The sequence below is a fragment of the Pyrus communis genome, chromosome 2 (genome assembly GCF_963583255.1).
Source record: "Pyrus communis chromosome 2, drPyrComm1.1, whole genome shotgun sequence".
NCBI lineage: Eukaryota > Viridiplantae > Streptophyta > Magnoliopsida > Rosales > Rosaceae > Pyrus > Pyrus communis.
Window position 1 is genome coordinate 2,867,737 of NC_084804.1, and position 27,520 is coordinate 2,895,256.

At 37.2% G+C, this 27,520-nt stretch overlaps 5 protein-coding genes across 8 annotated transcripts; 2 read left to right on the top strand and 3 right to left on the bottom strand.

The window, feature by feature from the left end:
• Positions 1-688: 688 nt before the first annotated feature.
• On the bottom strand, positions 689-3,062 carry LOC137725304 (E3 ubiquitin-protein ligase RMA1H1-like). Of its 4 annotated transcripts, XM_068463948.1 has the most exons (3): positions 2,886-3,062; positions 2,330-2,391; positions 689-1,605 (listed from the first exon to the last, which is right to left on the bottom strand). In XM_068463948.1, the coding sequence occupies exon 3, from the start codon at positions 1,568-1,570 to the stop codon at positions 842-844; it is 729 nt and encodes a 242-aa protein (XP_068320049.1). In that variant the 5' UTR covers positions 1,571-1,605; positions 2,330-2,391; positions 2,886-3,062; the 3' UTR covers positions 689-841. The 4 variants fall into 4 exon arrangements, with proteins under 4 accessions (XP_068320049.1, XP_068320048.1, XP_068320050.1 ...); XM_068463947.1 differs by lacking the exon at positions 2,330-2,391; XM_068463949.1 differs by lacking the exon at positions 2,330-2,391 and having other exon boundaries at positions 2,927-3,054.
• An 8,491-nt stretch (positions 3,063-11,553) lies between these two features.
• On the top strand, positions 11,554-13,590 carry LOC137726755 (uncharacterized). The gene is made up of 8 exons (XM_068465713.1): positions 11,554-11,741; positions 11,847-11,936; positions 12,337-12,396; positions 12,539-12,578; positions 12,667-12,760; positions 13,149-13,208; positions 13,295-13,386; positions 13,458-13,590. Exons 1-8 carry the CDS (start codon positions 11,650-11,652, stop codon positions 13,542-13,544), a joined length of 615 nt encoding a protein of 204 aa, XP_068321814.1. The 5' UTR covers positions 11,554-11,649; the 3' UTR covers positions 13,545-13,590.
• Positions 13,587-16,043, bottom strand: LOC137726756 (protein LOL2-like). The gene is made up of 4 exons (XM_068465714.1): positions 15,898-16,043; positions 15,208-15,315; positions 14,400-14,509; positions 13,587-14,049 (listed from the first exon to the last, which is right to left on the bottom strand). Exons 1-4 carry the CDS (start codon positions 15,974-15,976, stop codon positions 13,978-13,980), a joined length of 369 nt encoding a protein of 122 aa, XP_068321815.1. The 5' UTR covers positions 15,977-16,043; the 3' UTR covers positions 13,587-13,977.
• A 756-nt stretch (positions 16,044-16,799) lies between these two features.
• Positions 16,800-23,732, bottom strand: LOC137725255 (DNA-directed RNA polymerase II subunit RPB2-like). Its single transcript, XM_068463884.1, has 23 exons — positions 23,315-23,732; positions 22,575-22,796; positions 22,194-22,484; positions 21,889-22,086; positions 21,651-21,802; positions 21,453-21,573; positions 21,320-21,364; positions 21,011-21,221; positions 20,723-20,799; positions 20,519-20,626; positions 20,319-20,435; positions 19,894-20,049; positions 19,710-19,814; positions 19,479-19,604; positions 19,315-19,392; positions 19,124-19,219; positions 18,873-18,988; positions 18,719-18,788; positions 18,581-18,634; positions 18,342-18,488; positions 17,946-18,245; positions 17,433-17,855; positions 16,800-17,292 (listed from the first exon to the last, which is right to left on the bottom strand). The coding sequence occupies exons 1-23, from the start codon at positions 23,561-23,563 to the stop codon at positions 17,173-17,175; spliced, it is 3,582 nt and encodes a 1,193-aa protein (XP_068319985.1). The 5' UTR covers positions 23,564-23,732; the 3' UTR covers positions 16,800-17,172.
• Positions 23,733-26,359: 2,627 nt separating this feature from the next.
• On the top strand, positions 26,360-27,434 carry LOC137725125 (CASP-like protein 1C2). Its single transcript, XM_068463714.1, has 3 exons — positions 26,360-26,514; positions 26,749-26,851; positions 27,198-27,434. Exons 1-3 carry the CDS (start codon positions 26,360-26,362, stop codon positions 27,432-27,434), a joined length of 495 nt encoding a protein of 164 aa, XP_068319815.1.
• The last annotated feature ends 86 nt before the right edge of the window (positions 27,435-27,520 follow it).

Genomic DNA, 27,520 nt, shown 5'->3' on the forward strand with positions numbered 1-27,520 from the left:
AAATATTTGTGTATTCTTGGCAGACTACGATTCCCGGTTAATCACTCGAGCAATAATTCATTTCTTATTCCCCTATCTCACTATTGAATTCTCCTTAGTTTCTGGGTCCACCACCACCACCCACCCCAATCTCTCCCGTTCTTATTGGTCAATACACCAAAAAATGGAAATCAATCATTAAAATGTGTCAGGATTCACCAAAAGCAATATATAGAGCATGTCTGGCTGATTGGATTGGTAAAAGCACTTTGGAAAAAACCTCATAGGCTTGGCCTCTTGTTACAACCGGGGATAGAATTTCTAGCTGTAAGCCTGCACTATATGTGACCAAGTTGGCTTAGAAGAGACCCACTGTGAAATAATTGTTGGCTATTTAGTATGGACCCGCCTCCCTCCCCAAAGCACTTATTAAAACCAGCTTTTAAGCACATCTTTAATTTAATTATATTTTGATTTGAAATTGAAATTTCCTATATTCAGTTAATGTCATCTCTAATTTTTGCCTAGACCCACTTAAAATTGCAATCTTGATGCCCGTCTTTTTCTTTGGTACCAACGGAGAGATTCTTACGTATCACTGGGGGATGTATCCCCATCTGTCTATAGGGCGCATCTCCTGGGACGGATGAGGATATATCTTCGGTGACATCTGCGTTTTTCGAATCAGTGACATTAAAAAAGACAATGATAAAACCAAAACTAAGGATGATTCTGAATAAAATCTCTAGGATTACTATTACCCCATATATTTCAAATCTAATTTCATCTATCCATGTTTCCAAGCGTTAATTATACAGTATACAAAATGGCAGCAGCAGGAGAATGACCAAATCTCTAAACTTCAGAAGACAAGAAGGCACAAAAGCAAGCAACAGAAGAGGAAAATAGATATTCTGTTTAGTGACTTGTCTGCCTGCATCTCGTGCCTCCTCAGCCTCGGAGTACTACTTCCAGTTAGGTGATACGAATTTGGATACCCATATACGCTCTGCGAGTTTCCGAACACCCTTGAATAAACCATTTCCCCAAACACCCCAACCGCCGGATGGTGGATACCTGCCACTGCAGTGCCTCTGAGGTCAAGCAGCGGCGAGGAAGAATGTTCCCCTAAATTGCTGTACGAATGAGGGTTATATTGTTGATTCTGATAAGGGTTACGATACGGAAGTTGCTGGACCGTCTGAGAGGTGCTAGATATGAGAGCTTGTGCATCGAATGCTGACGGTCTGGGAGGTATTACCATTCCCCCGTAGAGTGCTACCTTTCCTTCAAACTCAGGTTCAGAAGTTGCTTGGCCCCGGCCATAAAGTGGGACCATGGTAGTGTGTGATATATCAGCCTTGCAAACAGGGCACTGAGGGCACTCATCGGAGGCAAGGGACGCACTCTGAACGTGAAGCCACTTGTAAATGCAAGGCCAGCAATATAGATGGCCACAGAAGGTGACCACTGGCTCGTGTGCAAAGTCTAAGCAGATGTTGCAGTCAAAGCCACCTTTGGAATTTTCTGATTCTGTTGTTTCTCCGGCGATGGATTTGCATTCGTGTGCAAAGTATTGCTGCAACGCCATTTTTCGGTTCTTCTAATTTGTTTTTTTCACCAATACTGCAAAAGATAAGACAAATGAAACCAGTTTAGTAACAAGAGTTTTCTGAAGCTCCCTCATCTGATGTTCTACCTTGCAAAACAATCAGAAATGAAATCTAACCAATGGAAGACAAGACAACTGCTTGCGAGAAAGAATTGTATGCACGATCACGTTGTGAGAGACAAATGAAACCAATTCAGATACAATGGTAACTACAAATAGCACCCGCTCATAGCACCTTGGATGTAGTTTTCTGCCAATTTAGGTTTTGCTTCATAATAGTCGATTTTAAGTTTCAACCCATTCATATAGGCTTATGTAACAGATACCACCGGAAACTGTTGTACACAAACACAATTAGCAGCAAGAATTCCTCAACTTCAACAGAGCATCTAAATTGCTATAGAACAGCGAAAGAAAAACAATGGCTACTGACGAGGAAACTGAACCAACCCCAAACCCTCCATCAAGAACAACACAAAAACCAACAATATTTTCCGGTTTTATTCTCACCCCAGCTCTATGGTAGACACAGATCTGAAATAAGGGATTCAACCGACCGCGATTCAAGGCATATCACACTTAGCTGATCAACCTTGTTCACGCCTATACATCTCACTACCACCCTCAAAGTTGTGGGAAACCCCTCCAGCATGAGGTGAAGTACAACAGTCAAAGCAAATCATAATAAAATTCCGATATATAACCAAATATAAACCCCGAAAAGACGAAGATGCACACCTACATGCTCCTAAACAGTTTGATCAAGCTTAACACGCGCTTCGAAACCATATCTCACAAACCTATCATAGAATTGAACAGGATTGAGTCAAAGAAAACCCCAGAAGCCTCACATCTTTTGGCCTACAATCTAGCGTCAGATCACTGTAAACCAAGCATTCAATACTATGGCACCCTATCCACATCCCCACAAGAAAAAAAGACACCATTTTTGTGTTGTGATAAAAGGCAAATGCTTGAGAATTGTTTCTCAAACAAACAAACTTCCCAAGCATTTCACTTTTCTCTTTCCCCAAACCACTTTCCCAGCAACCAAACAAGCCCAAAAATCCAAACATGACAAATTTGCAAGCAGAAACAAAGCTAGATCTGCGGCTCAACAAATCAAACCACACAAACATCCTCCACAAAACCCAAAACCCACAAATTTCACTACTACTTCAACGTCCCCTTCAAGTTTTTTCAGCTTAACAGAGAAAACCAAGGTGAACTTCAAGAACAAATGCACCCAAAAGATAAAAAACAGTTAAAAAAAAAAATTAAATTACAGGCGTACCGTGAAGAGAAACGCAGAAGTTCGGCACAGAAATTACTTACAGTCTTACTACTATCCTTCCTTCCTCAAAGTTTCAATCTTTTTTCTGGGTATCTCGGAAAGTTTGCAATTCGAGCTTTAATGGCTATTTTTAGCAGAGAGACAGAGAGCGTTGGACAGGAGGACGGGGATGGGCGTGCCGTTCGTCTTGCTTTTATAGGCAAGTGCCACTTTCCACTGCTTGACGCGCGCGTGACTCCAGATTTTATAAATTTTTCTTGGTAAACATAAAATATTGTCTTTGTCTTTGGATAATATTTCGGTTAATGTGGATTGGCAAATAAAAATCCACGCTTGATTTTCGGGGTCAACGTATTGGTAAACATGGACTAGTAAAAGTTGGACTCTTTTTTTTTTTTTTTTTTTTTTTTGATAAGAAGTTGGAAAACACAGAGATTCTTGTGTTGTATGTAATCCAATCATTCGTCTGTTATAACAACCGTCTAAATTAAAAGAATTTATATAGAGTTTTTCTTAAACGGATATAGATTTTTTCTTTAGTGAAAGATATCAGGTTCGATTTTCATTAAGAACGAGTTTGTATCACATTATTGTTAGTCTATTGTGACACTAAACTCACCATCTTCTCTTAATGTAGATAATATCACTTGTTTCAAAAAAATAAAATAGCAAAGATAATAAAGACTTTGCAGTACATGTCGGAGTTAGGTCATTGTACAATCATAGAATGTTACTCTTCATTTGCAATTTCGTACAGAGCAAAAGAGGAGGAATCTAGCCCGTATTAGAAAACTTCTAGCCATCCAGATACCATTGATACCTAATTAGAGAAAGCAGAAGTACCAACGATGGAGACATGAAAACAAACTCAACGAAAAGAATATAAGATAGAAAGGGAAAAAATAAATAAAACTCTTTGCCATGTAATTACCTATGATACCTCACATTTCTCCATTTTCACCAACTTAATGACAATATTATTCTAGGAGTAGGATTATCTCCCTTTTAAATTTCCCCTTTCTCTCATTCTACATGAACGGTCACAATTAAGACACGTCAACATATTTTGTTGAATTCTTTATAGAAAGACAAAAAGAAATGTGAGAGAGAAGGGAAGGTGAAGGGAAGGGAATGTGATTGTGTAAATTTAAAATATAAATCCCAATAGGATTTGGAGATCCTCGTAAGCTTTGTATTACTTATAAGACAAGAAAGTCCATCATATTAAATATAAATAATAGCATAAGGTCATAGTGTGAAATAGAATTCTCACACACAATTGAGCCGTTCTCTTTTTATGTTGTCCCTCTCTCTCAGCCACTCTTAAAATTAGTTTACAACAATAACGTAGTTATGAAAGGAAAAAAGAAATGTTTTTATCACAATTGGGTCCTTGAAATTGGACAAAATGGTCCAAGAAATATTGGTCACTTGAAAATGGGTCCAGCAAATCAATTTTGTCATTCCGTTACATTCTGTCAAATTTTCTGTTAATGTGCTAATGTAGCACATGAATATTACCGACCGAATTCCTCTGACCCTCTCCAAACTTCCTCGCCAATCGAACGCAGACGTTGGATTATACTCAAAGATAACATCATAACAATATTAAGCAATTGGTGGAGTAACAATATATAACCGGCTGATATGAATTATGATGAGTTCTTCAATTACCCTAACGCACACATTCAAGTACTTGGGAAGTAGAGTATCAAGCCCGTGTCCTTGACCAATGACCACATGGAAGAGGATCTTCTCCATATCTATTTTGTGGGGATCTAAGAGATCCCTACATTTTAACCGTTTATCATATATCATGTGACTAGTTTTTGTCAAATACTATTTGTGTTTAATTTAAATAAAAATATCAAATAATTTATGACCGCATAATACACGATGAATAGCTAAGATGTGGGGATCCTAGCACGAAGTGGATCCGGATGGGAACCAATTCCTGACCACATAACCAAATCCCACCCCCAAATTTTTTTTATTGTGACTGGAACACGAGTAGTATACCATATGTTTTTATAGAAGTGGTGAGAAATTTTATTTTTTTAGTTGTTAACTTTTTAACACACATATCCCACCATTTGTATAGTGACACATGATGTATCACTCCGTGTACCGATTACACTGAAAAATCTCTCATCCCACCCTTATACCCAATTAATTAAGGGAATTGTTATTAGCACTCCAAAAATATCATTCTACACTCATTGTAAGTGTATTTTTCTTCCCTAATATAGAAAGTTTAGAGTATAAAATGAGATTTTTGAAGTGTTAATAATAATTCTCTTAATTAATTCAATAATAATAATAATAATATCAATATTAATATCGTTAATAACTTATTAATATAAGAACTTAGCATGACATAAAGTAAAAGTATAAAGTCACATAAAATGAAAGCGGCTTTTCGTAGAAAACAAAATAATAATAACAAAAGGAGCCGGTCCCCCATGTTTATAACTTTTATTCTAGATTGTTACATAAAGCCACATAAACGTTCCCATTTAACGGTACAAAGTTACGGCCTCCATGAAGCGCATCTTCAAATGAGACAATAAAATATCAAAATCAGCAATAACGGTAACAAAAGATAGTATTAATGTTTTCTAACCGAGAAGCCAAATCTAATGTGGCATGACATAAATTGACATCTCTTCCCCTTACTGTCAAATTTGACAGCATCTTCAAAAATTTTAATTAATTATTAAATACTTTTTATTAATTTTTTATTGGTTTAAACCATTATCCTTTTATTTCGTTTCATTCCCAATGCAAAGAAAATACATATGAATTATTATTTTATATTTAAAATTTGACATATCAGTTAAAGATCAAAAGTTTAAAAAATACCAAAATACCACTTAAACATTCAAATTTAGATTTTAGGTTTACAATTCGAAGGAGATGGTAGACGGCACTAAATGACAAATTGACAAGTCACGACCCATAACAGAGTTACTAAGGTATTGCCGTTAAAGTGCTAAATTGTTGTCTGACTTTAGTGAATAAAAAAATAAATAACAACAGATATAATAGTGTTTTAATAATTAAATTAAGTCGAACAATTTCCAGCTTTCCCGTATCGCTACTCTCTGCTCCTAGAAGCCGGAAGAGAACCGCACCTACGAAAGATATATCTCTGACGTACGAGATTGTTTTTTCTTGTTAGCATTTTTTGAAACACGGTTACGAGTGATTTACACATTTTAAATATATTTTATATGAGTGGATTGATAAAAAAAAAGTTAAATATTTGAAGTAAATAAATAATCTTAAATCATGCTAGAAAAAAATCTCTTACAAATCAATCGAAGCAGTTGAATTCACATTATGATTAGAGAAAATAATATTTAATAAACAACTGATTGAATCACATTATTACTAGCTCATTGTGAGGCGAAGCCCATATTGTTTGTTCAAAAAAAAAAAATCATTTGACAACTAATTTAATCACATTATTATGCGCACGCCTCACCTGCTGGTGGAGAATTGTCATTTTTATTTTTTATTTTAAAAAGGGATCGCCGGGTTGTTGCGCCATGACAATTCATTCTTTCACGGATTGAGAAGACTCACACATGAATTTCAGCATCTCGTGGGCTACCATTGTGTATTCATCAGCATCATGAATCGAACCTAAAACGTGTCTTATGAAATACAACCATATAATTTGTCTCCAACCACTAAACCATTGGTTAGGGAGAATTGTCCTTTCACATGAACCATATCTTACTATGTTTTTGTTATGTTTTTAATATTTTAATTTATTGACTATTATTTATTTACTTATCACAAATAGTTGGTCTTTGTCTCTCATCCGCTTTCTCTTCTCGTGGGTGGACATGAATCCACGTGAAAGATGAAGCATTTGAGACACGCACATAACTTTGAAGCTGGCTAGCAAAAGTTTGAAGCACTAGAAGTTAAGCACATCTCCTCTATCTTGTACAAATCTTGCAAGCAATATGCGTGTTCGTGAGTTCTTGTTTTTCCACCTCCACGTATCTGCATGCATATAAAATTCTGAATACTTCGGAATACACAATATTTTGAATGTTTTGACCGTTAAATTTTATATGTTTTTTAAAAAGAATCTAACGTTTGCCCCAAGTCGAAGGCCAGTGATTGACTGGCAGAGGAGCTTCATAGACGTCCCACAAGTTGACCGATTCGACGGAAAATGGTAACATGGAAATTGGACAACCACAACTGTCATTTTATGGACTAGAGATGATGTTAGGTTTTACCGTGAATGTCACATACTACTGCTAATTTATTACACGTAAAATTATTTATTCGTAAAACTTGTCTTATCAACTGTATTATTTTCTTATAAAATAATATCATGTGGCGGTGTAATAATTTGTGACGATCACACTTGAGAATTTATCTAAAAAGTTATTGTGCAAAAGTTTTTCTCTTATATTTTTTTTTTCACCGAAATGTAAGATGACATTTTTGGATTTAGACTAAATAAAAAATCACTAGTGAAATGGTTTTTGATTTAGTACTTGAAGGATTTTTTTTTTTTTTTTTGGAAACACCTAGTTCATCATTTCGGAGGCTCTGAAGACTCGTAGAGAGACATTTTAGTCCTTAAAGGAGTTTTAGAATATGATGAACTTGGGACCGAAATATTAGATTGTAGATACATGGATGATCCCAACATTATGTTTCTTAGTTAAATTTCCTATATAATATTATTGATTTAAATTACTGCTACAATGCTATTTCGAGTGCCGAAAATCCTCAAGTAGAAAAGTAGGGGAAGGAGAAGAAGTTGATACACTATAGACTTTAGACCGAAGGTGGACCAGACTAAAGAGTAACTCTACAGCCTCGGAGAGTTATTAGTTGACAAGTTGAAATTGGATTCCTTCTTCCATTTCTCTTTTTAGCTAAATTGACTACCGATGGTTTATATATATATGGACAAGGATGACCTCGTGGCTCGTCCTAATACGATTGGACCACTCAGCTCTAGCATCGCGACCCCATTGAACTGTGTGTAAGTACTTGACTTGGTGATATGAACATTCCAAGCCTTCATAGTTCATATGCGAGGGAACCGTTGTTAAAGTCATGAATTTCTTAATTTTTAATGTTCATGTGGACCTAGAGTGGCATTCAATTATTGTTCATGCAAGTGTCACGTCACAGGTTAATATATGTTTTAACGAAAAATTTGACGGATGTATGAAAATATCATAATTTTCATTTTAGATACCAGATTGGGATGAAAAAAAACTTATGTATAAAAGGTTGAAAACAAAAAAATTTCTTGGTAGTAAATTGAACACATTACATGCATCATCACCCGAACACATTCATAATTAAAATATTATTTAAAAAAATAAACGAAGAAAGAGTGCACAGGGAGAAATACACTGACTTAGCTAATTTATCTAAGCTCGGATCTATTGTAATTTATACACTTATTAAAAAATTGAAATGGCAAACAACAGAATTACAAAGTTATGTTAAAACAACAGAGCATCAATAAAGTTAATCTCACTCGCAACGTGTTTAGTGATAACGATTAGGCATCAAGCTCTTCACAAGTAAAGTATCTCCGATATTCACATGAATCGTACTTAAAACATTTGAAGACAAATATTATTTGAAAAACAACTGATTCAAACACTTTATTTCAGACTATAACTTTTTAATCATTTTTGTATTAGGCATCAAGCTCTTTACAAGTAAAGTATCTCCGATATTCACATGAATCGTACTTAAAACGTTTGAAGACAAATATTATTTGAAAAACAATTGATTCAAACACTTTATTTTAGACAATGACTTTTTGATCATTTTTGTTCTTTTGATGCATGCACACAGAAAATTCTCATGCACACACCTCACCTGCCGGTGGAGAATTGTCATTTTTATTTTTTATTTTAAAACGGGATCAGTTGGTTGTTGCGCCATAGTAGTCCATTATTTTAGAGATTGAGAAGACTCGTACATGCATTTCAGCCTCTCGTGGGCCACCATAGTGCATTCACCAGCACCAGAAATCGAACCCAAAACGTGTCATATGAAATACAACCCTATAATTCGTCTCCAATCACTTGATCACCCCGTGATGGTTAGGGAGCATTATCCTTTCACATGAACCATATCTTACTATGTTTTTGTTTTCTTTTTAATATTTTAATTTATTGACTATTATTTATTTACTTATCACAAATAGTTGGTCTTCGTCTCTCATCCCCTTTCTCTTCTCGTGGGTAGACATGAATCCATGTGAAAGATGAAGCATTTGAGACACGCACATAAGTTATAACCTTGAAGCTGGCTAGCAAAAGTTTGAAGCACTATAAGTTAAGCACATCTCCTCTATCTTGTACGAATCTCCAAGTAATATGCGTGTTCGTGAGTTCTTGTTTTTTCACCTCCACGTAAAATTCTAAATACTTTGAAATACACAATATTTTGAATGTTTTCATCGTTAAATTTTATATTTATATAAAAAAAAAAATCTAACGTCTACCCCAAGTCGAAGGCCAGTGATTGACTGGCAGAGAGCTTCATAGACGTCCCACAAGTTGACCGATTCGACAGAAAATGGTAACATGGAAATTGGACAACCACAACTGTCATTTTCTGGACTAGAGATGATGTTAGGTTTATATCGGAATGTCACGTACTACAGCTAATTTATTACACGTAAAATTATTTATTCATAAAACTCGTCTTATCAACTGTATTAGTTTCTTATAAAATAATATCGTGTGGCGGTGTAATAATTTGTGATGATCACACTTGAGAATTTATCTAAAAAGTTATGGTGCAGAAGTTTTTCTCTTGTACTTTTTTTTTTTCACGGAAATGTAAGATGACATTTTTGGATTTAGACTAAATAAAAAATCATTAGTGAACAAATGGTTTTTGATTTAGTCCTTGAAGGGTTTTTTTTTTTTTTTTTTTTTTTTTGTTTCTTTCTTTCTTTCTTTCTGGAAACACCTAGTTCATCCTTTTGGAGGCTCTGAAGACTTATAGAGAGACATTTTAGTCCTTAAAGGAGTTTTAGAATATGATGAACTTGGGACCGAAATATTAGATTGTAGATATATGAATGATCCCAACATTATGTTTCTTAGTTAAAATTCCTATATAGTATTATTGATTTAAATTATTGCTACAATGCTATTCCGAGTGCCGAAAGTCCTCTACGAGTGAAAAAGTAGGGGAAGGAGAAAAAGTTGATACGCTATAGACTTTAAACCGAAGGTATACCAGACTAAAGAGTAACCCTACAGCCTTGAAGAGTTATTAGTTGACAAGTTGAAATCGGATTCCTTTTTCCATGACCTCGTGGCTCGTCCTAATTCGCTTGGACCACTCAGCTTTAAGCATCGCGACCCCATTGAACTGTGTGTAAGTAATTGACTTGGTGATATGAACATTCCAAGTCTTCACAGTTCATATGCGAGGGAATCGTTGTTCAAGTCATGAATTTCTTAATTTTTAACGTTCATGTGGACCCAGATTGCCATGTGACATTCAGTTATTGTTCATACGGGTGCCACGTCACATGTTAACATTTTGTTTTAACAGAAAACTTAACTGATGTATGAAAGTGTTAGAATTATCATTTTAGGTACCAAACGGGGATGAAAAAAAACTTATATATATAAGGTTAAAAACCAAAAAAAATTATGGTAGTAAACTGAAATTTACCTTTAAATATTTAACATAAATAATTAATGAGGCTTGAGTATTAATCAGTTAGTAAATTGATACAATACTAACCAATCGTTTGGATACCAAAATCCTAGATCTTAAAACTCCACAGCTGTCGGCCTCTTGTTTCGACTTGGAGCCGGTGGCAGCCCTTGTCTCATTCTCCCAACCTTTCTCCTTCCTCTTCTCATGGATTATTGCAGTTTTGATTTTCGTTTTAGTATTTTAATCTATAAGTGCCTCCTTGGTGAGTTTATTTGTGAGTATCTCATACTGATTATTTTAATTTTATGTTTGTGCTTATGTTTTATTTGGTTCTCCTGGGTCTTCGTTGTTTTTGGTGGTTTCGTTAATGGTGTTGAGTACAAAATTCATGTTGGTATCGACAATAGTTGGTTCCTTGTCAGTTTCTCTTCCGAGTCCACATTGCTCGTTAACAAAGAGTGCCCTTATATTTGTTATATTGTCGATTTTGTGCGCATAATTTCTCAAGTTTATTTGGTTTTGGATTGTCATCTCAATCTTCTTAAGTTCGAGGGGTATGAGATTACATTATGTAATTGGAAATAAGAGTCGTGTTATTATTAACTTAATAACTATTTAGCACTTGAACGCTACATAATATAAAATTTCAAAGAAAAAAAATGTATATTATCTGCTTCTGGCCCACTTATAGTCCAAAATGCCTGACTCAACAAAAATTTACAAATAGTTATACAAAAAAAAAAAGAAAATATAATCACCATTTTTAATGGGAACTGTTATTAGCACTCCAAAAATCTTATTCTACACTCATCACAAGTGTATTTTCTTTCTAATTATAGAAAATTTAAAATGCACAATGATATTTTTGAAATGCCAGGAACAATTTCCTTTCTAATTTATAAATTCAGCAGTTTAGTAGCTACTCGCGAGTATAAATACGGGCACAACTTTCCCATTCAGAAATTCGAAATATCCAGAAACAGTCCCAAATTTGAAAGCGCGGGAATCTCACTCGGTGACTCAAACGACCTTCTTCAACCTCCAAGCCACAATCCTCAAGCTCCAAACCCTAACAACAATGTCGACCGCCAAAGCAAGCAACAAGAAGCGCAGGACCGACCCGGAGATCGCCAAATCGGACCACCTCGATCTCGACCTCGACCTCTCCAAGTGCGTCTTTCCGATTAATCGATTCTTCTCTTTTCATTTTTCAATTTTTTGCTTCGCGATTTGTGGATGAAAGTGTGCGGTTCTGAATACGGTGGAATTTTGCAGTGATATCAAAGGAATCATGTCAGCGATTCATCAGATCCGAGAGAAGGCTCACAAGGACGGTCTGAAGAAGAACGAAGAGACGATTTCGAGGTGAGTCGAATCGTTTCGGTCCGATCAGGTTTCGTTATCGCTTAAATTGGAAGCTTGCGATTTTTGTAATTGATGCTGATTTGTGTTTGTTCCTCCCCTTCGAATTTTCCATTTCGTAAACAAATTGCAGTATATAAATTGATGAAAATTCTGATAACTGACAGAGATTGCTTGCTTGTTTTATTGAACGCGTTCGTTCTGATCCGATTTACGATCTGAATTTGTGATGCTACTATTTAAGATGATTAATCATTAATTAATTTACTATCGATGTTTGGTACATATAAAATTTGAATCAACATAAATGAGTAAGAAATCAGGAATTAGGCTTTGTTAATACATTCTGTTTTCGTTCTCCGTTACTTCGAATTTGTATCGTTACTCTGTGCTTGCGTGACAGTGTGGCAGCTGAGGTCAGGTCTGCCATTGATGAGCTCAAGTCCAAACTCGAAAAGGATAGGTAACCAAAATTTCGAAGAAACGCCAGCTTAAGCTACTACATGCTTGTCCCTTTGCATCAATAGTTTCTTCAGTCTTTGCATTGATAGTTTCTTCGCAACAAGTGAACTAATCAGGTACATTTTGTTTTCTTTACGTGTTAGGCAAAGTTTCGCTAAATCCCTCTCGAAGAGCTCAAAAGAGGTATGTTGAAAACAATGGATGATCCGGCAAAGAAATTTGAATTCGCAGTTGTTTTAACTCTGATTAATGTTTGTTTTTATGCAAGCAGTGTGAGAATTGCTTGAAGACTGAAGCTGCAAAGTTCCAAGCACTTCATGAAAAGTTCTGCAAGGACCAAGCAAGCCATCTGCAGGCCTTGAAAGGTAGTTCCTTGTAGTTCAAGTCTTCACTCCTTTCATCGAATTTCTCTTCGTGCTTTAAATTCAGCAACATAGATAATCTGGCTACAGTAATTGAGAGAGAGAGGTGCTCGACTATGTTAACTATCAGAAACTGGCACATTTTTTGGGTTCATGGATAGGAGGTCTACTTTACACATAGTTCCCTAGTCCGCCTCCGTTTTCCAGTAACTTAAGAACATACCCGAGCTGTAGTAATCCGCGGATAGACCCTCGACACTGTTAAGCATCGTTCTCTTTTGCTAAAGAAATGTTTTTGTTGAACTGCGTTCGAAAGAAATGGGAGATACAACAATGCAAATGACCTGCTGCTGGTCTTTCTTTTTACTAACCGGGGAAGTTTGTTCGACAGGAGTTATTTCGACATATGAAGAAGAGAAGGAAAGGCTCTGCACACGATACGAACAATTGAGTACGCAAAAAAAAAAAAAAAAACTCTCTTACTCGTAACCGTAGGATAGGAATCGGATAACTAATGTTCTGATGGGTTGATGTCAGGGAAGAGAGAAAGGAGCATGATTTCTGAGCATGAGAAAGCTTGCGCTGATAAAATTAACAAACTGGAAGAGTCATTGAAAAAGAAGAAGCAGGTACTCTCTCTCTCTCTCTCTCTGCAAAGAAGTCTCAAAACCAGATTTATTCATGTGTTTGCAACACACAGGACGACAGAACTTTCAGCGTTCTGAGAAAGTCTCTTGGTTCAATTTTGGACAATGGTTCCGACGAGGACATCCCGGCTGATGATTGAAGATTACTTCAGAGTCGAAAAGGGCAGTGCTACAAATATTCAGCTGTTAAATCTCCATTAACCCGAGGTATTACGTTCACTGATACTTTCGATATGATATAAGCCGTAGGTGTAAGGTTTCTTTTCTCAGTTTCACTATGTTAGTGAACCAAAATTGATGTTAATGCTCGTTAGTGTCATTATACTGTAATTCCCTATGACTTTCAAGAATGCTTAGTCCGAAACAGTTTCGCAAGGCACAACAATTTAACTTCATATACGGTATCAAATAATTACCTGCTACATGTGAAAAATCGATCACATATTAATTTTGGAGAAGAGTTCCGCTGTAAGCTCTTCGTTCTTCCCTAATCCATGCAACGGCAATATAACGCATTGTACCGCCAAGCTTCAGATGCTAGTTACATTTTGTAGACTGCCTCGCATAAGCAGTTTAGTGAACAGGATTTGGAGGAGTTGGTGATTGCCCCTGTTGGACGGACCATGGAGGGCGCTTGTTGTGTTCCTACAAAGAAACGATTCACATCCATCACACATACGAAACACAAGCAATTGCATTCTGATCTACGTGCAATAACTATACGAATGACAGACTACATAATTCGAAAGTGCTTTTCTTGTTCTCCCTCGTAACAATACTATTGACTACTACAAAGGAAACAACACCATGAAGGTACAACTGATAGAAAATAACCTTCCTCGTCATATCGTACCTAATGTGAAGTCTACAAATCCATGGTTTAGGAAAATCGTCTTTCGTGTGACTATCCCTGAATATTATTCCGAATGCTAGCCTCTTGCAAGTGACATTCACATATGTAACGTTATTTTTTTCCATGTAAATTGTTTACTTACCCCAACTTCTGTCACAAAATGGCACGAGGAACACCTAACGGAAGGCGCTCCATACGGGTACATCAGCAACACTGCACAGCTACCACATTTAACTTGTCCAACCTGATGAGCTGATAGAAGAAGAATCCGTTAGATTTTGCCAATTTGCCATCACGACGGCAAATCACCAAACATCTTACATTTGCAGAAGAGAAAATGACACTTTACTACACAGACAATAGGCTCGAAGGCTCTGGTAACTCAAACTTATCAAATCTACAAGAGAAGCAATAGAATTATAAATTACTCGCAATTTAACGATGAGGAGTGTACGGGAACAAAGACAAATTTAGTTCTCATAAGCGTATTGCGCTTGAAGCTAGTTTTAACAACTCAAGTCCGTGACTCAATTTTAATACCATCGGGGTTTTTCGCTTAGAATCAAGTATGGCACACTGCTTGTGGTTTGTGGAAATCGCGGTTCAGGGTTCAAGGTTTAGGCATAACGCATTTTATTAGAAAAAGATTTCATTGTATGGCACAACTACGTAAAACTATGACTGAGGCACTGCAGGGCTCAATCAACTCAAAAGATCCGATCAACTTTGTTAGAGTACATCGCGAATTTTTCATATTTGAGGTTGGTTTAGATCGCGCTTTAGCTTCTCTTTCCCATTTTACATTGTTGCCATATATTTTTGCGCTACGTATAGAAAATCATCATAAATTATCGTAAAGTAAGAACAAAGACGAGGGAATGAAACAGAGAATCTTAACTTGTTAGGTGCACACAAAGTTTCTAAGTGAAAGAGGAAGAGAGAAGAACCACCTTCAAGCACGAAGTTGACGCTCTGACAGCACGAGCACTCGACATGTCCGGCTCCTCGAGGATACTTAAGCAGCCGGCGACAAGAACCACAAACCATTTGAGCTATTTCTACATCACAATTACACAACTCACTAGGTGAGAAAACCTTGCACTATTTTTACTTCATCTAAAAAGGAAATCAAAGGCTCCAAACAACATGCTTCTCCGGAATCCAATAATCCACATTCTGTCATTCATTTCCAATTAAATTACCCAAATTATTCACTTTCCATTTTCACATTAGAAATTAGAGACTCTTGAAACAAATGCCAGGTGGGTTACTCTTTTTTTTTTGTCGATACAAGCGATATTCTACCTTAAACAACTAAAATGCGGGGTGAGGATGATTCGAACTCGAGTGAGTGTACAAAGAAGCACGTACGCTCTAGCCAATGTAGCTACGCCCACATGTGCGACTTGATGGGTAAAATTTAAAAGTGAACCCAACCCAGTTGCAGTTGCTAAATGCAAACCATAATCACATATATCAATAAAAATAAAGTGAATAATTAAAATAGAAGAATACAAAAATATTCTCTAAGAAAAAGAAAAACCCAACTGACACGAAACGCAGATAGAAACGGAGTCTCTGATATAATAAGTTGTTTGTTATTAGGGGGTTATAAAATGGAGGGAGGCTGACTGACTCACCGGAAGGCGGTGATGGCTGCGCGGCGGTGGATTGGAGCTCCGGCTGCGGCGCTTCGTCTACCTCCACTTTGCTCTCCATCCTCCACCACCTCCTCCTCTGTGCCTTTCTCTTGCTGTCGCTTTGCACAAACGGCGGGTTGCAGAAAACGACTAGGGGCCAACGTTGAGCGAAATGCTGACCTGGCATTAAGATGTAGATTTTGTTGCCGTATTTTGGAATAGGGATCATCTCTGGATTCCTTCCTTCTAATCCATTAAATCAGGAATTTCGTGCCATTGAACTTTGATCCAATGACTACAAACAGGAGGTTCCTTTAAAGTTATATTAATTATAGTCATTGAATAAAAATCCAACGGCCCATACTGCTTGATTAGGAGGATCCCCTCCTTGGGCTTAGGAGAGGATCCAATCCATGTCTTATACTACCACGTTTCGTTAACTAGACTAAAAGAGTCATTCGTTTCGTCAACTCAACCACCATGTGGTGGCGCCAGTGATTGAGGACGAGTCCCATCTTGTATTCCGTACAAACATGTCTTAAGTTTAATTCTTAGTACTTGTGAACTACACAATAATGACCAAGAAAAGCTGAAATGCCTATCCACCAGCTGGTCCCCTTTTAAGTGAAAATGAAAACTCATCCTCCCTATCTTATATTACCCTATTCCGTCAACTAGACTAGTAGAGACATTAGTTTTTCTGACATTGAAGAGTCCCTATTTGCCCAAGTTCAAAGTTTTCAACTTGTCTTGCAAATTTCAGATGACTTTAAAGTAAATTCTCACTTATATCAAACATAAAAACATCTTAATGAAAGAGCAATCCCGATTATAATAAGGATTATAATCGTTGACAATGATTAAGAAAAGATTAAGAAGAAAAAGGCGAGGCAACCGCGACGTATCAATGAACTCAGATATATTTAAGGATGATGTCATACATGTATTTACTTAATGATAGCTTAACTACAGGAAAATACAATTAGTTCCAGCTCTCCAGCTTAAAACGAGACGAAAACAAAACTTTCATCACAATATGGTTTGAACCGATTCCAAAAACAGACATTCGACTCCGATGAAAATGCATCTACTAATTCTGATTATCTTGTTCCAAACCCGCCCAACAGGAACCGATGAACCTTCTGATTCGCCTTCAACCTCTTGAAACTCCGGGTGTGTATCTATTGTTATCGCGGTAAAGCCTATTAACTTCGTGCTTGTTTAGACGAGAACTCAGAAAACAAAGAACATGTTGTGTTTCAGCAATCAACTATATCAGCCTCCTTTCTTCTTTTGGTTTTTGGCAGGCTTGATGTCCTTTGTGAGCATTCTTGGCGCTATGGCCATCGACATTAGCTCTTGGAAAAGCAGCTTGCAGGCATAAGGAATGTAAACCTAGACAAACATAAGATAAGCAGCGGATACCATTAACCTCTCACCGATCAGAGCAATATTACGACTCTAGGCATGAATTCATGTACCGTATGAGAGAGAGAGAGAGAGAGAGAGAGAGAGAGAGAGAGAGATTGATTTACCTGAACAATGTCGGTTTTATTCTTGCAACCCCTGCACTCAAACGAATTCTTCTTGAGATTTGCAATAGCTATTAACCCACAACGCTCACAGACATGAACCCTATATGCATCACTCTGGTCAAACAATCTTTCTTTCAGAAAGTGAGCAGCACCATGGGCAATCATGCAATCTCGTTCCATTTCCCCGAAGCGTAGACCACCATCACGAGATCGTCCCTCAGCTGGCTGCCTTGTGAGGATCTGCACTGGACCCCGTCCACGTGAATGGATCTTATCGTCGACCATATGCTTCAGTCTCTGGTAGTATGTGGGGCCAAGGAATATCATAGCACTGAGCCGCCTGCCCGTGTGACCGTTATACATGGTCTCGAATCCACGCATTTGATACCCACAACTGTGAAGAGCTTTACTGATATTGTCCACCTAACAAAGAAGATAATAAGATATGGGAATTTCCAGGAAAAACAAAACCAACTAAAGACACATTTCAATTCATGAGGAAGTGCAACTCACCGTGACATCTGTAAAAGGTGTAGCATCTCCTTCCTTTCCCATATGAGCTGCAACCTTCCCCATAATACACTCAATGAGCTGACCAATTGTCATCCGAGAAGGAATAGCATGCGGGTTCACGATTATATCGGGGGTCACCCCTTCCACAGTCCATGGCATGTCTTCCTGGGTATAAGTCATACCCACCGTCCCCTTCTGTCCATGCCTGCTACTAAATTTATCACCAATTTGAGGTATTCTGACAGACCTCACCCGTACTTTAACAAACCGCAACCCATCAGCATTGGTCGTCAGTAGAACCTACAAACAGAGAGTAAATGTCAGTCTTGTGATAAGAAGACAGTAGATCTGCAAGCAGTGGCGGCGGGGAGGGGGTGGGAGTGAAATACAACGAACCTGATCAACTATGCCGGTTTCACTGTGGCGCAAACTTATGCTGTGGTCACGCCGTGTGTAACGCGATGTAGTTTGCCCTGGAGCCTCATCCTGAGCCATGGGTGTAGTCTTTCCTATGATGACATCCTCACCTGAAACCCTAGTTCCCTAATAAGGTAATATCAAAGAAAATTAGTTCATCTTTATTTCAGATATAGTATGACAAATAATCGTAGTAAGACAAATATACATATACTTACAGGAGGAGCAAGACCATCATCATCCAATTTGTCATAAGAACCATGTCGCATACCCTGTAAACTCAAACCTTAGCATAGCGTCCAATACTACATGAGTGGCACCATTAAAAAACATAAGCTAGAAGTTAAAATTCTCACCATAGTATTTGCTCTGTCAGGACGCCCAAAATCTTCTTTGACAAGGGTCCCCATCTTTTTCTCCTCATCCCTGTGACAGGAAAAAGTCATCGATGCAACATTGTAGGAAAACAAAATGATTTGTTTTCAAAATAGCTGTTACAGATAAACTGACCTATAGGATCGGAAGAATAGTGACCGGAAGAATCCACGGTCCACAGAGGATTGATTCATAATGACAGAATCTTCCTGGTTATAACCAGAATAACAGGAGATGGCAACAATAGCATTCTGACGTAGAATAGAAGACAGAAAATGTTCATCATCAGACTTTAGTTAGAGAGAGAGAGAGAGAGAGAGAGAGAAGCATATCATCTGAAGTGGAGAGACAGAGAGAGGCATAGTAAAACAAAGTTAAATACTTACGATGCCAGCAGGAAGCTGCCTGAAGTGGAGATGCTCCATGGCTCTTGTGGTGACAAGAGGTTTCTGAGGGTAGTATAAAACATATGCCAATGTATCCTGAGTGAAGCAACAAGAAGATTGTCATTAATCAACTGTAATATTCAACAGTAGAAGATAAAATACTTGATTACAATGTGGGAACCAAGTCATACCATTCGGAACTGATAATTGGTGACATAAATCCCCATAGCTTGCTTTCCCATAGCAGATTGATATGTATTACGTGGAGACTGATCACAACAATAGCTAATAAATAGATGGAATAATAACTTATAGCATAAACAACACATTAAATTCACTTGTACGACAAGATCACCTGATTATGATCGGGAAACGGTATAATAGAAGCACAAACACCCAAAATAAGTGATGGGTGGATTTCACAATGAGTATAAGTGTCCGAATATGCCTCCTCAGGATTGAGTCTTGCTTGGACAAGATCCTGCAGACGAATTTTTCCAAATTGAACCATGAATCCCTACAGCTTCTACATGTCCGTTTATAATCCAAATAAAACAAGATGCATTTTTCCAGAAAGAACTCTAACATTAATTGTCATGGAAATCATTGTCGTCTCCTCTTCTTCAGTGTCAATATATTCAATATATCCCTTTGCTACAAGGTCATGCCAACCAGCATCTTCAGGGCTTTCCTGAAAAAAAATATAAGGGTAGATTGATGTAAACATCGGATGTCCCAAGAAGGAAAATAGAAGATTTCAGCTAGCTCACCCTCTGCTGCAATGCATGAATATCTTTCTTCTTTATGAGAAGCCTCTGTTTGTCCACAATGAATAATGGACGACTGCAACGTCCATAGTCAGTATATATCCGCAATTCTTTCAGACGGATATCTCTCACAACCCCAACTTCAGTGTTGACATCAACCTGCACAAGTACAGAGTAATCAGCATCTGTAACGTTTATTGTGACATTTAAACGTGAAAAGTTACCAGTCAGAATATAAGCAAGCGCTATGAAGATTGGGCAGGTAAGAACAAAGCACAAGATGAAAAGGAAAAGAGGAAGAAAATAATGGAGCAATTACCAAACATAGACTCTACTTATAAAGCCAATGTTAGGTTGAGCATTTTTCTTTTGGCACAATATCTACCCAAAATAACAATTTTAAAGAAATAAACGAAAGAGATACTGACCCGTCGCCTTAGCTTTCTCAATGTCCTCACCAACATTTCAGGATCACGATGGATTCCAACCCAACAGCCGTTAACAAAAATTTTTGTAGCTTGGGGTATAACCGCAGGAGAAATTTCCTACAGTCAAGATAAAGATGCTTGTCAAACTAAATAATAAAGAAACCATAAAATCAGAATCCATTAGAACTAATAGAACAAACCTCAAAGTTTTCTGTACCCCATTCTTCCAAAAATTCCAAGATTGGATATGCAGCTGATCCTACGGTTATGTATACCATCAATGCAAGATTCTTTACAAGCCCGCACGCCTGGTATAACAGACAGACATTTAAGTGCCATGTACAGAAAGAAAGGGTTTTTCAAGCAAACTTGCGGACTCAAAACTTTTAAAATGTGATACTCACTTGCCCTTCAGGTGTTTCAGCTGGGCACATCATTCCCCATTGCGAATTATGCAGCTGACGCGGTTTAGCCAATTTCCCTGATAAAAGAAACCTTGGTTCAAAAGAAGGAGCGGTAAATTCTAACAAGCCACAGGTAGCAGTAGCAACAAGATGATTGGGCAAAAATAGACATTAAAAGGTTTTACTTTACATCATAGATGAGTCTTATAACTGCAATCCAGAGACCTTACATTTGAAACATAACTATACAAAACACAGCAGAAGCCAGAAAACAGAAAGTGGTTTTACCTTCACGCCCTATTGGAGAATTCAGTCTTCTCAAGTGTGAGAGGGTGGATGCGTATGTCAAACGATTTAACACCTGCGACACTCCAGCCCTTGTACCAGCTGCATTTGCTTGCCCCCAGTTTCCAGTGGCAAGTGAATATTTAAGGCCACTCGTAATGGTTTTAGCTTTGATGGCAAATTGCAGATTAAGATCCTTTCCATTGTCAACACACTGCAACATGCATTAAATATGTAAGTATAAAACCAAATAAAATAGAAATTTAATAAACAGGGTTCATGTAAAAAAAAATCAGGGTTAATGTAAGCAACCTTCTGTGCATAAGCTCTCACATCCTTGGTCAACTTCCTGAATAGCTGCAATTGCATAAACAGTTCTGTGGTCAACAACACATTGGCAAAAAATTCATATAACCTCTAATTTCCACTAAAAAAAAAAACTTACATTTCGAAACAAGCCTCCGAGTAAGGGACCAGCAAGATCAAGCCTCTTGTTGCCATAATGATCCCTGTCATCTTCTGGCCTTCGTCCTAGTGCACATAGTAGAAGCCTGTGGACGATATATCTGGAACATGCACGAATGCATACTTAGTTAACAATTCAAAATCCAACTGGATGCTAATGCATATCATAAAAACCTACCCAAAATAGTAAGCTTTCTTTGTCTCACAAAATTCTCCAACACCAACGTGTGGAAGCATTTCCTTTTGCAGAATCTCTTTCGCATACTTGATTCTCTTGTCTCTACTTACACCAACATTTGCACCTCTCTTTCCAATATAATCTAATGCAACCTGTAGTAGAAAATAGAATATTAAGCCACATGCTAAAAAGAATATGAGAAACTTGTAGACATTAAACCATGAAATAAATAAAGCACCTGTTGATTCTGAATCACAAATGCTTCTTCCAGAGAAGGTCTAAGCAGCTCCATCATTTGAGTATCAGAGAAGTCATAACATATGTGCTCTAGGATGTCTTTATCCGCAACAAACCCGAGAGCCCGGAACACAATAATAATAGGAATTTCACCTTTAATATATGGAAGGGTAGCTTTGATGTACTGTCCCGAAGAACCCTGTGATAACAGAAATGCATACAAACAAAATGAAACAAATAGCAGACACTACATGAACAAAAAAAAAAAAAAAAAAAAAATATTACTGCCACAATCAGTTCCATTACCCCTTTAGAACTAGTCCGAGCAAGCATCCGAACAAACATGGTACTGGGTGGCCTGTTTTGAGACTCCGCCATAGACCTAACTTCAGCCACATAGGCATACTTGTTAGGCTGCCTCTTCTTGAACACATAGACGTGATTGGTGCTCATCTTCTCTTGAGCAATAAGAACCTTTTCACTCCCATTTATAATAAAATATCCACCTTGATCATATGGACACTCTCCCAGCTCAGTTAAATCTTTCTCTGAATTCTGGTACAGCGTGCAATAACTAGACCGAAGCATTATAGGAACCTGATAATATTCAACAAAACAAATTCAACCAAGTTGTTGACTAGCAGTGTTATATTCATCCATCATTACTGAATTAATCACATTACACACCTTCCCAATGAATACTTTGGTGAAATCCTGGGTCTCAGTGAGTTCTTCGCCATCATGTCCTTTCTTTATCATCCTCTTTGAGACATCAACATACAAGGGTGCTGAGTACGTCAGATTTCTAAGTCTTGCAGCTTTGGGAAATAAGGTTGCAGTTTCTCCATCGGATTCGGTCATCATGGGCTTACTCAAATAAATCTGACCAAAGCTAATCTTGCATACAGTCTGCAATCCAACCCAACAGTGTTACAGCTCCAAACAACATAACCATGAAAAATGCTCCAAGTTCTACTATCTTTTCATCCAAATATTCAACTGTGATATAGAAACCCTCGATCCCAATTGCTTGTCCAGCTTTAATTTTTTGCACCAACTATTACCCATAAAATCATCGAAACTACGAAGCTTAAATTCTTTAATAAGACTACTACTTGATCGAAGACAACAGTATTAAAGGTCCAAACAAACTAACCATGAAAATACTCCAAATTCTACTTCAGTTTCGTAACAAAAACCAACAATCAGAATGGAAACCTAGCTCCCAATTGCTTATAAAATTGTTGTTTCGCGCACCAAGGATTACCCCCAAAACCACGAAAACTACGAAAAGTTTGAATTCGTTAACAACAATACCATTTAATAGAAGACAACCATTGGCAAAACCCGCCCTAAAACCCCCGTTTATTTCCCTAGAGAAAACGCAGGCAATTTCACACCCATAATTTCCCGGGAGGAAACCCTACCTCGGCGAAATCGGGCTGGTGCCCCGGGTTGTGCTGCGACTCGGGCCGAATCTCGATATCGGCCGACTCGTCGACAATCTCCTGCATTGTGTTCTGAATGAATTCGTCGAACGAGTCGAGCTGCTGGCGCACCAAGCCCTTCTCCTCGAAGTAGGCGGAGATGACGGCCCACGCGTCCTCCTGCGTGATTTCATCTTCATCGTCGTCGTCCATGTACTGCTGATCGTCGTACTCGTGCTCCTCCTCCATGATTTACGGCGGAGGATTGGGATTGGAAACCCTAGGTCTAGGTCCGGTGGAATTCTCTGCGTCCGATTGAACGGTGTCGTTTCAAAGTGCGAGCGAAACCCTAGCCGAGCTTTTTCGCTGTCGGGGTTCGGAGGAGTACTGCAGAGTTGAAAAATGAAAGTTTTGACAAATGAAGTGCGCTTTTATTGGGACCATAGGCGGTTCAGTGGGGGACAAAACGACGTAGAGATTTAGGTAAGAGAGAGAAACGACATTGACTCTGGTAGTCGATTATCGATTAGAGATAAATGCTCTTTTAAGCTAACGCCAAACTAACATTTTCATATTCCACAAAATATATTTTTGGTGAAAACTTTCTTATAATCCATTTCTTAATCTTTTGAGAACGGGTCGCAATAAGCATGTTATTGGTCGAACAGTTCTCCAAAGGTCAAGGTGGAATGAATGAGAGCATGCAACGGCTAAGATAATTTGAGACGAATCAAGATGAATTGTGAACTATGTCTGAAGTTAAACAAAATTTGTTGGATGGTGAAGTCATTCTGCTTGCCAGAATGTCAAGCATGAATTTCTGGCACACCTGCAAGAATTTGAATCATTTTTGTTCTTTTTTGTACATTTTTCTTTTATTTCTCTTACCACTACAACAAACTATCATATTCATGTTCTTCAAAATATATGTTTCCGCACAATTTTTTTTATAATTCGTATTTAAACACTTGCAATCAATAATTTAAAACCTAAATTTAAATATATTTGAATCTTTTTTTTATCAATTTTTCTTTTATCTACATCTAAACTACATCTTAATATAACTCTCTTTGTCAACCAAAAGAGGGTGAAAGACTGTTTAACAAAACAAAATTTTGCCATTTTTTTAAGTCTCACCTATATGTGATTTTTACATCTCTAACTTTTTCTTTAAAAAATTTAAAAAATATACATTTTAACATCTCTATATTTTTCACTTTTTTTTTTTTTACTTTCCAACTTAAATATTATACTAAATATACACTTGTTGCTCAATAAATTGTAAATCCGTTTCCAAATACACTATATAGATTTTCTTCATGTTCACGGAAAATATTTCGAGAAAACAAAAAATTTGCATTTTTTACAAAAAAACATGGATTAGCACTCATGATTTTCAGTCGGTTTTGCAAATTCGTACATAAATCACCGTTTAATATATTTATTTTCAACTTTACCTTTACTATGAAGTTTTGAAAATTAAGGTGAGACTTTCCCTTTAGATTCTTGAGTGTAGAACCCCATTTGACAATGTTATGGGCCTCACTACTATATTTTTCAATTATTTTTTTAGTTTTTGGCTTAAATATTATACTAAATATAGATTTGTTGCTCAATAAACCATAAAACTTCTTCCAAATTCTTTAAAAAGTTTAACTTAATGCTTAGGAAAAAAATTGTGAAAATAAAAAATTTGCATTTTTGTCAAAACACATGGTGTTAGGAGGGCTCAATGCACGAAAACTGAGATGGAGTTAGCTCATGCAGAATGAGACAGACCAACTTGTGCCTGGGCTTGCTCCGACTTGCTACAAGAGACGATGGCGTGGGGTCCACCCACGTGCACAGCCAAGAGCCAAATAGCTCATTTTTCCTCCAAGCTGAGCTGTTGGATTTCTAATTGTTTACGTGTGGCGCAATCTAGGGCAACATAACTAATTTTGAAGTTCATCGGTCATGATTATTCTAAAGGTTAAAAATTCAAAAAGAAATACCCATATTTTATGGGTGGACTTGTACAAAGAAAATTATTGTTCAGAGTAAATAATAAGGACAATTACATTGCCCTTACCCTCTTAAAGCGGGTGAACTTACTCTTTAGATTATGCAGGAAGCTCCTCTTTATTATTGAGTATTTTACTATAAACATGTTAAAAAAATTATTAAAAATTCAAGTGTAACTTGAAAAAATCAAATGCTTCACCATAAAACGGTTATTTTTCTAATTATTTTTAAAATTTTCTACTAAACGTGATAAAAAGGTTTTTAATTATCAAAAATTTGTTTTAATCATTTCAAAAACAATCTCAAACAGACGTGTGACATTTTTTACCTTTGACGAAATTCATGTTACAAACACAATCAACATGTTAAGAATTGATCATGTGGTGTGCATGCATGCAATCACACAATATAACTGGATCATGCTATGAATCACATGATCCCTTAATTTGTAGCATGAGAATACATCTATACATGTTCATACACAAAATCTTCAGAAAATCTTTGCACGTAAAAGGAAGCCACGTGTCAAAAACTGGAAGGACTCAAAACAGGTTTAGTCGGTGCGGACCCCTTTTTTTGTGTAAATGGCGGATTTGTATCCCGTATGGATCCAAATTGTGGGATCCTAGAGATTCTCACATCTTAATCATTTATCGTGCGAACAAAAATCATTTGATTTTTTTATTTAAAATTAAACACAAATAATACCTGACGAAAATTGACCGTACAATATACAATAAACAGCTAGGATGATAGGATCCTCACAAAGTGAGTCAGGAGAGAAGAATCCTCTTCCGTAAACGGCTAGTCTTGCAGCAGCGCATTATCTTCATACTTTTGTGCAGGTAACCAAACCATTCTTGGTTTAAAGAAATACAAAGAAGACAAGTGCCCCTCCACCTCCCCACCTCCGATCTGTCCTCCTAACACACTCTCGACATCTACCCTCTTTTGCTCTAAATATACACTTCAGCATTTGGACTTCCCTAGCTTACTTCTTTGTTTTGGTCGTAAAACTGTGTCGTTTAGGTTAACTTCTCCATGACTGAGAACAGGAGGATCTTCACCACTGTGCTGAGGCTGCTGGCCTTGGCTGCGACTGTTTCTGCCACCATAGTTATGGTCACCAGCCACGACTCTACCAACGTCTTGAACTTGACCTTCAAGGCCAAGTACAACCATTCTCCAGCTTTCACGTAAGTTTACTCTTCTAGTTTCTTCAAGTTTGTAACAATTTCGCAAACGTGAGTTAGGTTTGTTAAAAGGCAATATGCATGTTCCCTTGCATCCAAGTTCTATATCGACCTCTCTCTCTCCGTTGATAGTCCTTTTTTTTTTCCTCGTAATTAATCATCGTCTTAGTGTTCTATATAACTTTTTCTTATCATATTTTGTTTAACTTTTTTGTTTGTTTTAAATCATGGAAAAAGGTACTTTGTGATAGTGGAGGCAATTGTAAGTGGATACAACCTTATAATCCTGCTTCTTTCTTCCAAGGGCTCACTTTGGCGCATGGTTATCATCCTAGATGTGGTAATAATACCATATTTTCCCGTCATTTTAATAGTTTAAGTAAATTTCTTCCTTTTTTAATTCTGAAATAGTTACATGTTTACCAATATGAAATCGGATAAGGAGTTGGATCAAGGATAAGGACATTGCATGAAACAGAAACGCTAAAATGATAGTGTTCTATACCAATCATATACAATGTCATCTGGAAAAGTTTGAACACGTGGCGACACGTGATAAGGTAATAGACATGCATGGGTTGGACACCACTACTTTTGCGTTTTCGTTTCATGTAAGTCTCTCCAGCTCGAGAACCGTCAATCTAATTTCCAACTTAATAGAAACTGAGGGATTAAAATTGGTTCAGGTTGCAGCTCTTCTTCTTACTTCAAGCATGTCAGCTGCCTTGGCGATAGCTCAAGTGGGGAAGAAAGGGAACACTCATGCTGGTTGGCTGCCAATTTGTGGACAGGTCTCCAGGTTTTGCAAACATGTCACTGGAGCTCTTGTTGCTGGCATCCTTGCAGCAATGTTTTACTTTATGCTTAATCTGTTTACCCTTTACAATGTTCTTAATCCTCTATTTATGGTAAATCCTAATTAATTACCATGAGAATTTTTATGGTTAATTTCCTTAATTTTGGTCTTGCTTTCTGCTTAGCTTTTCCCAATACTGTAAAAAGATAGTAA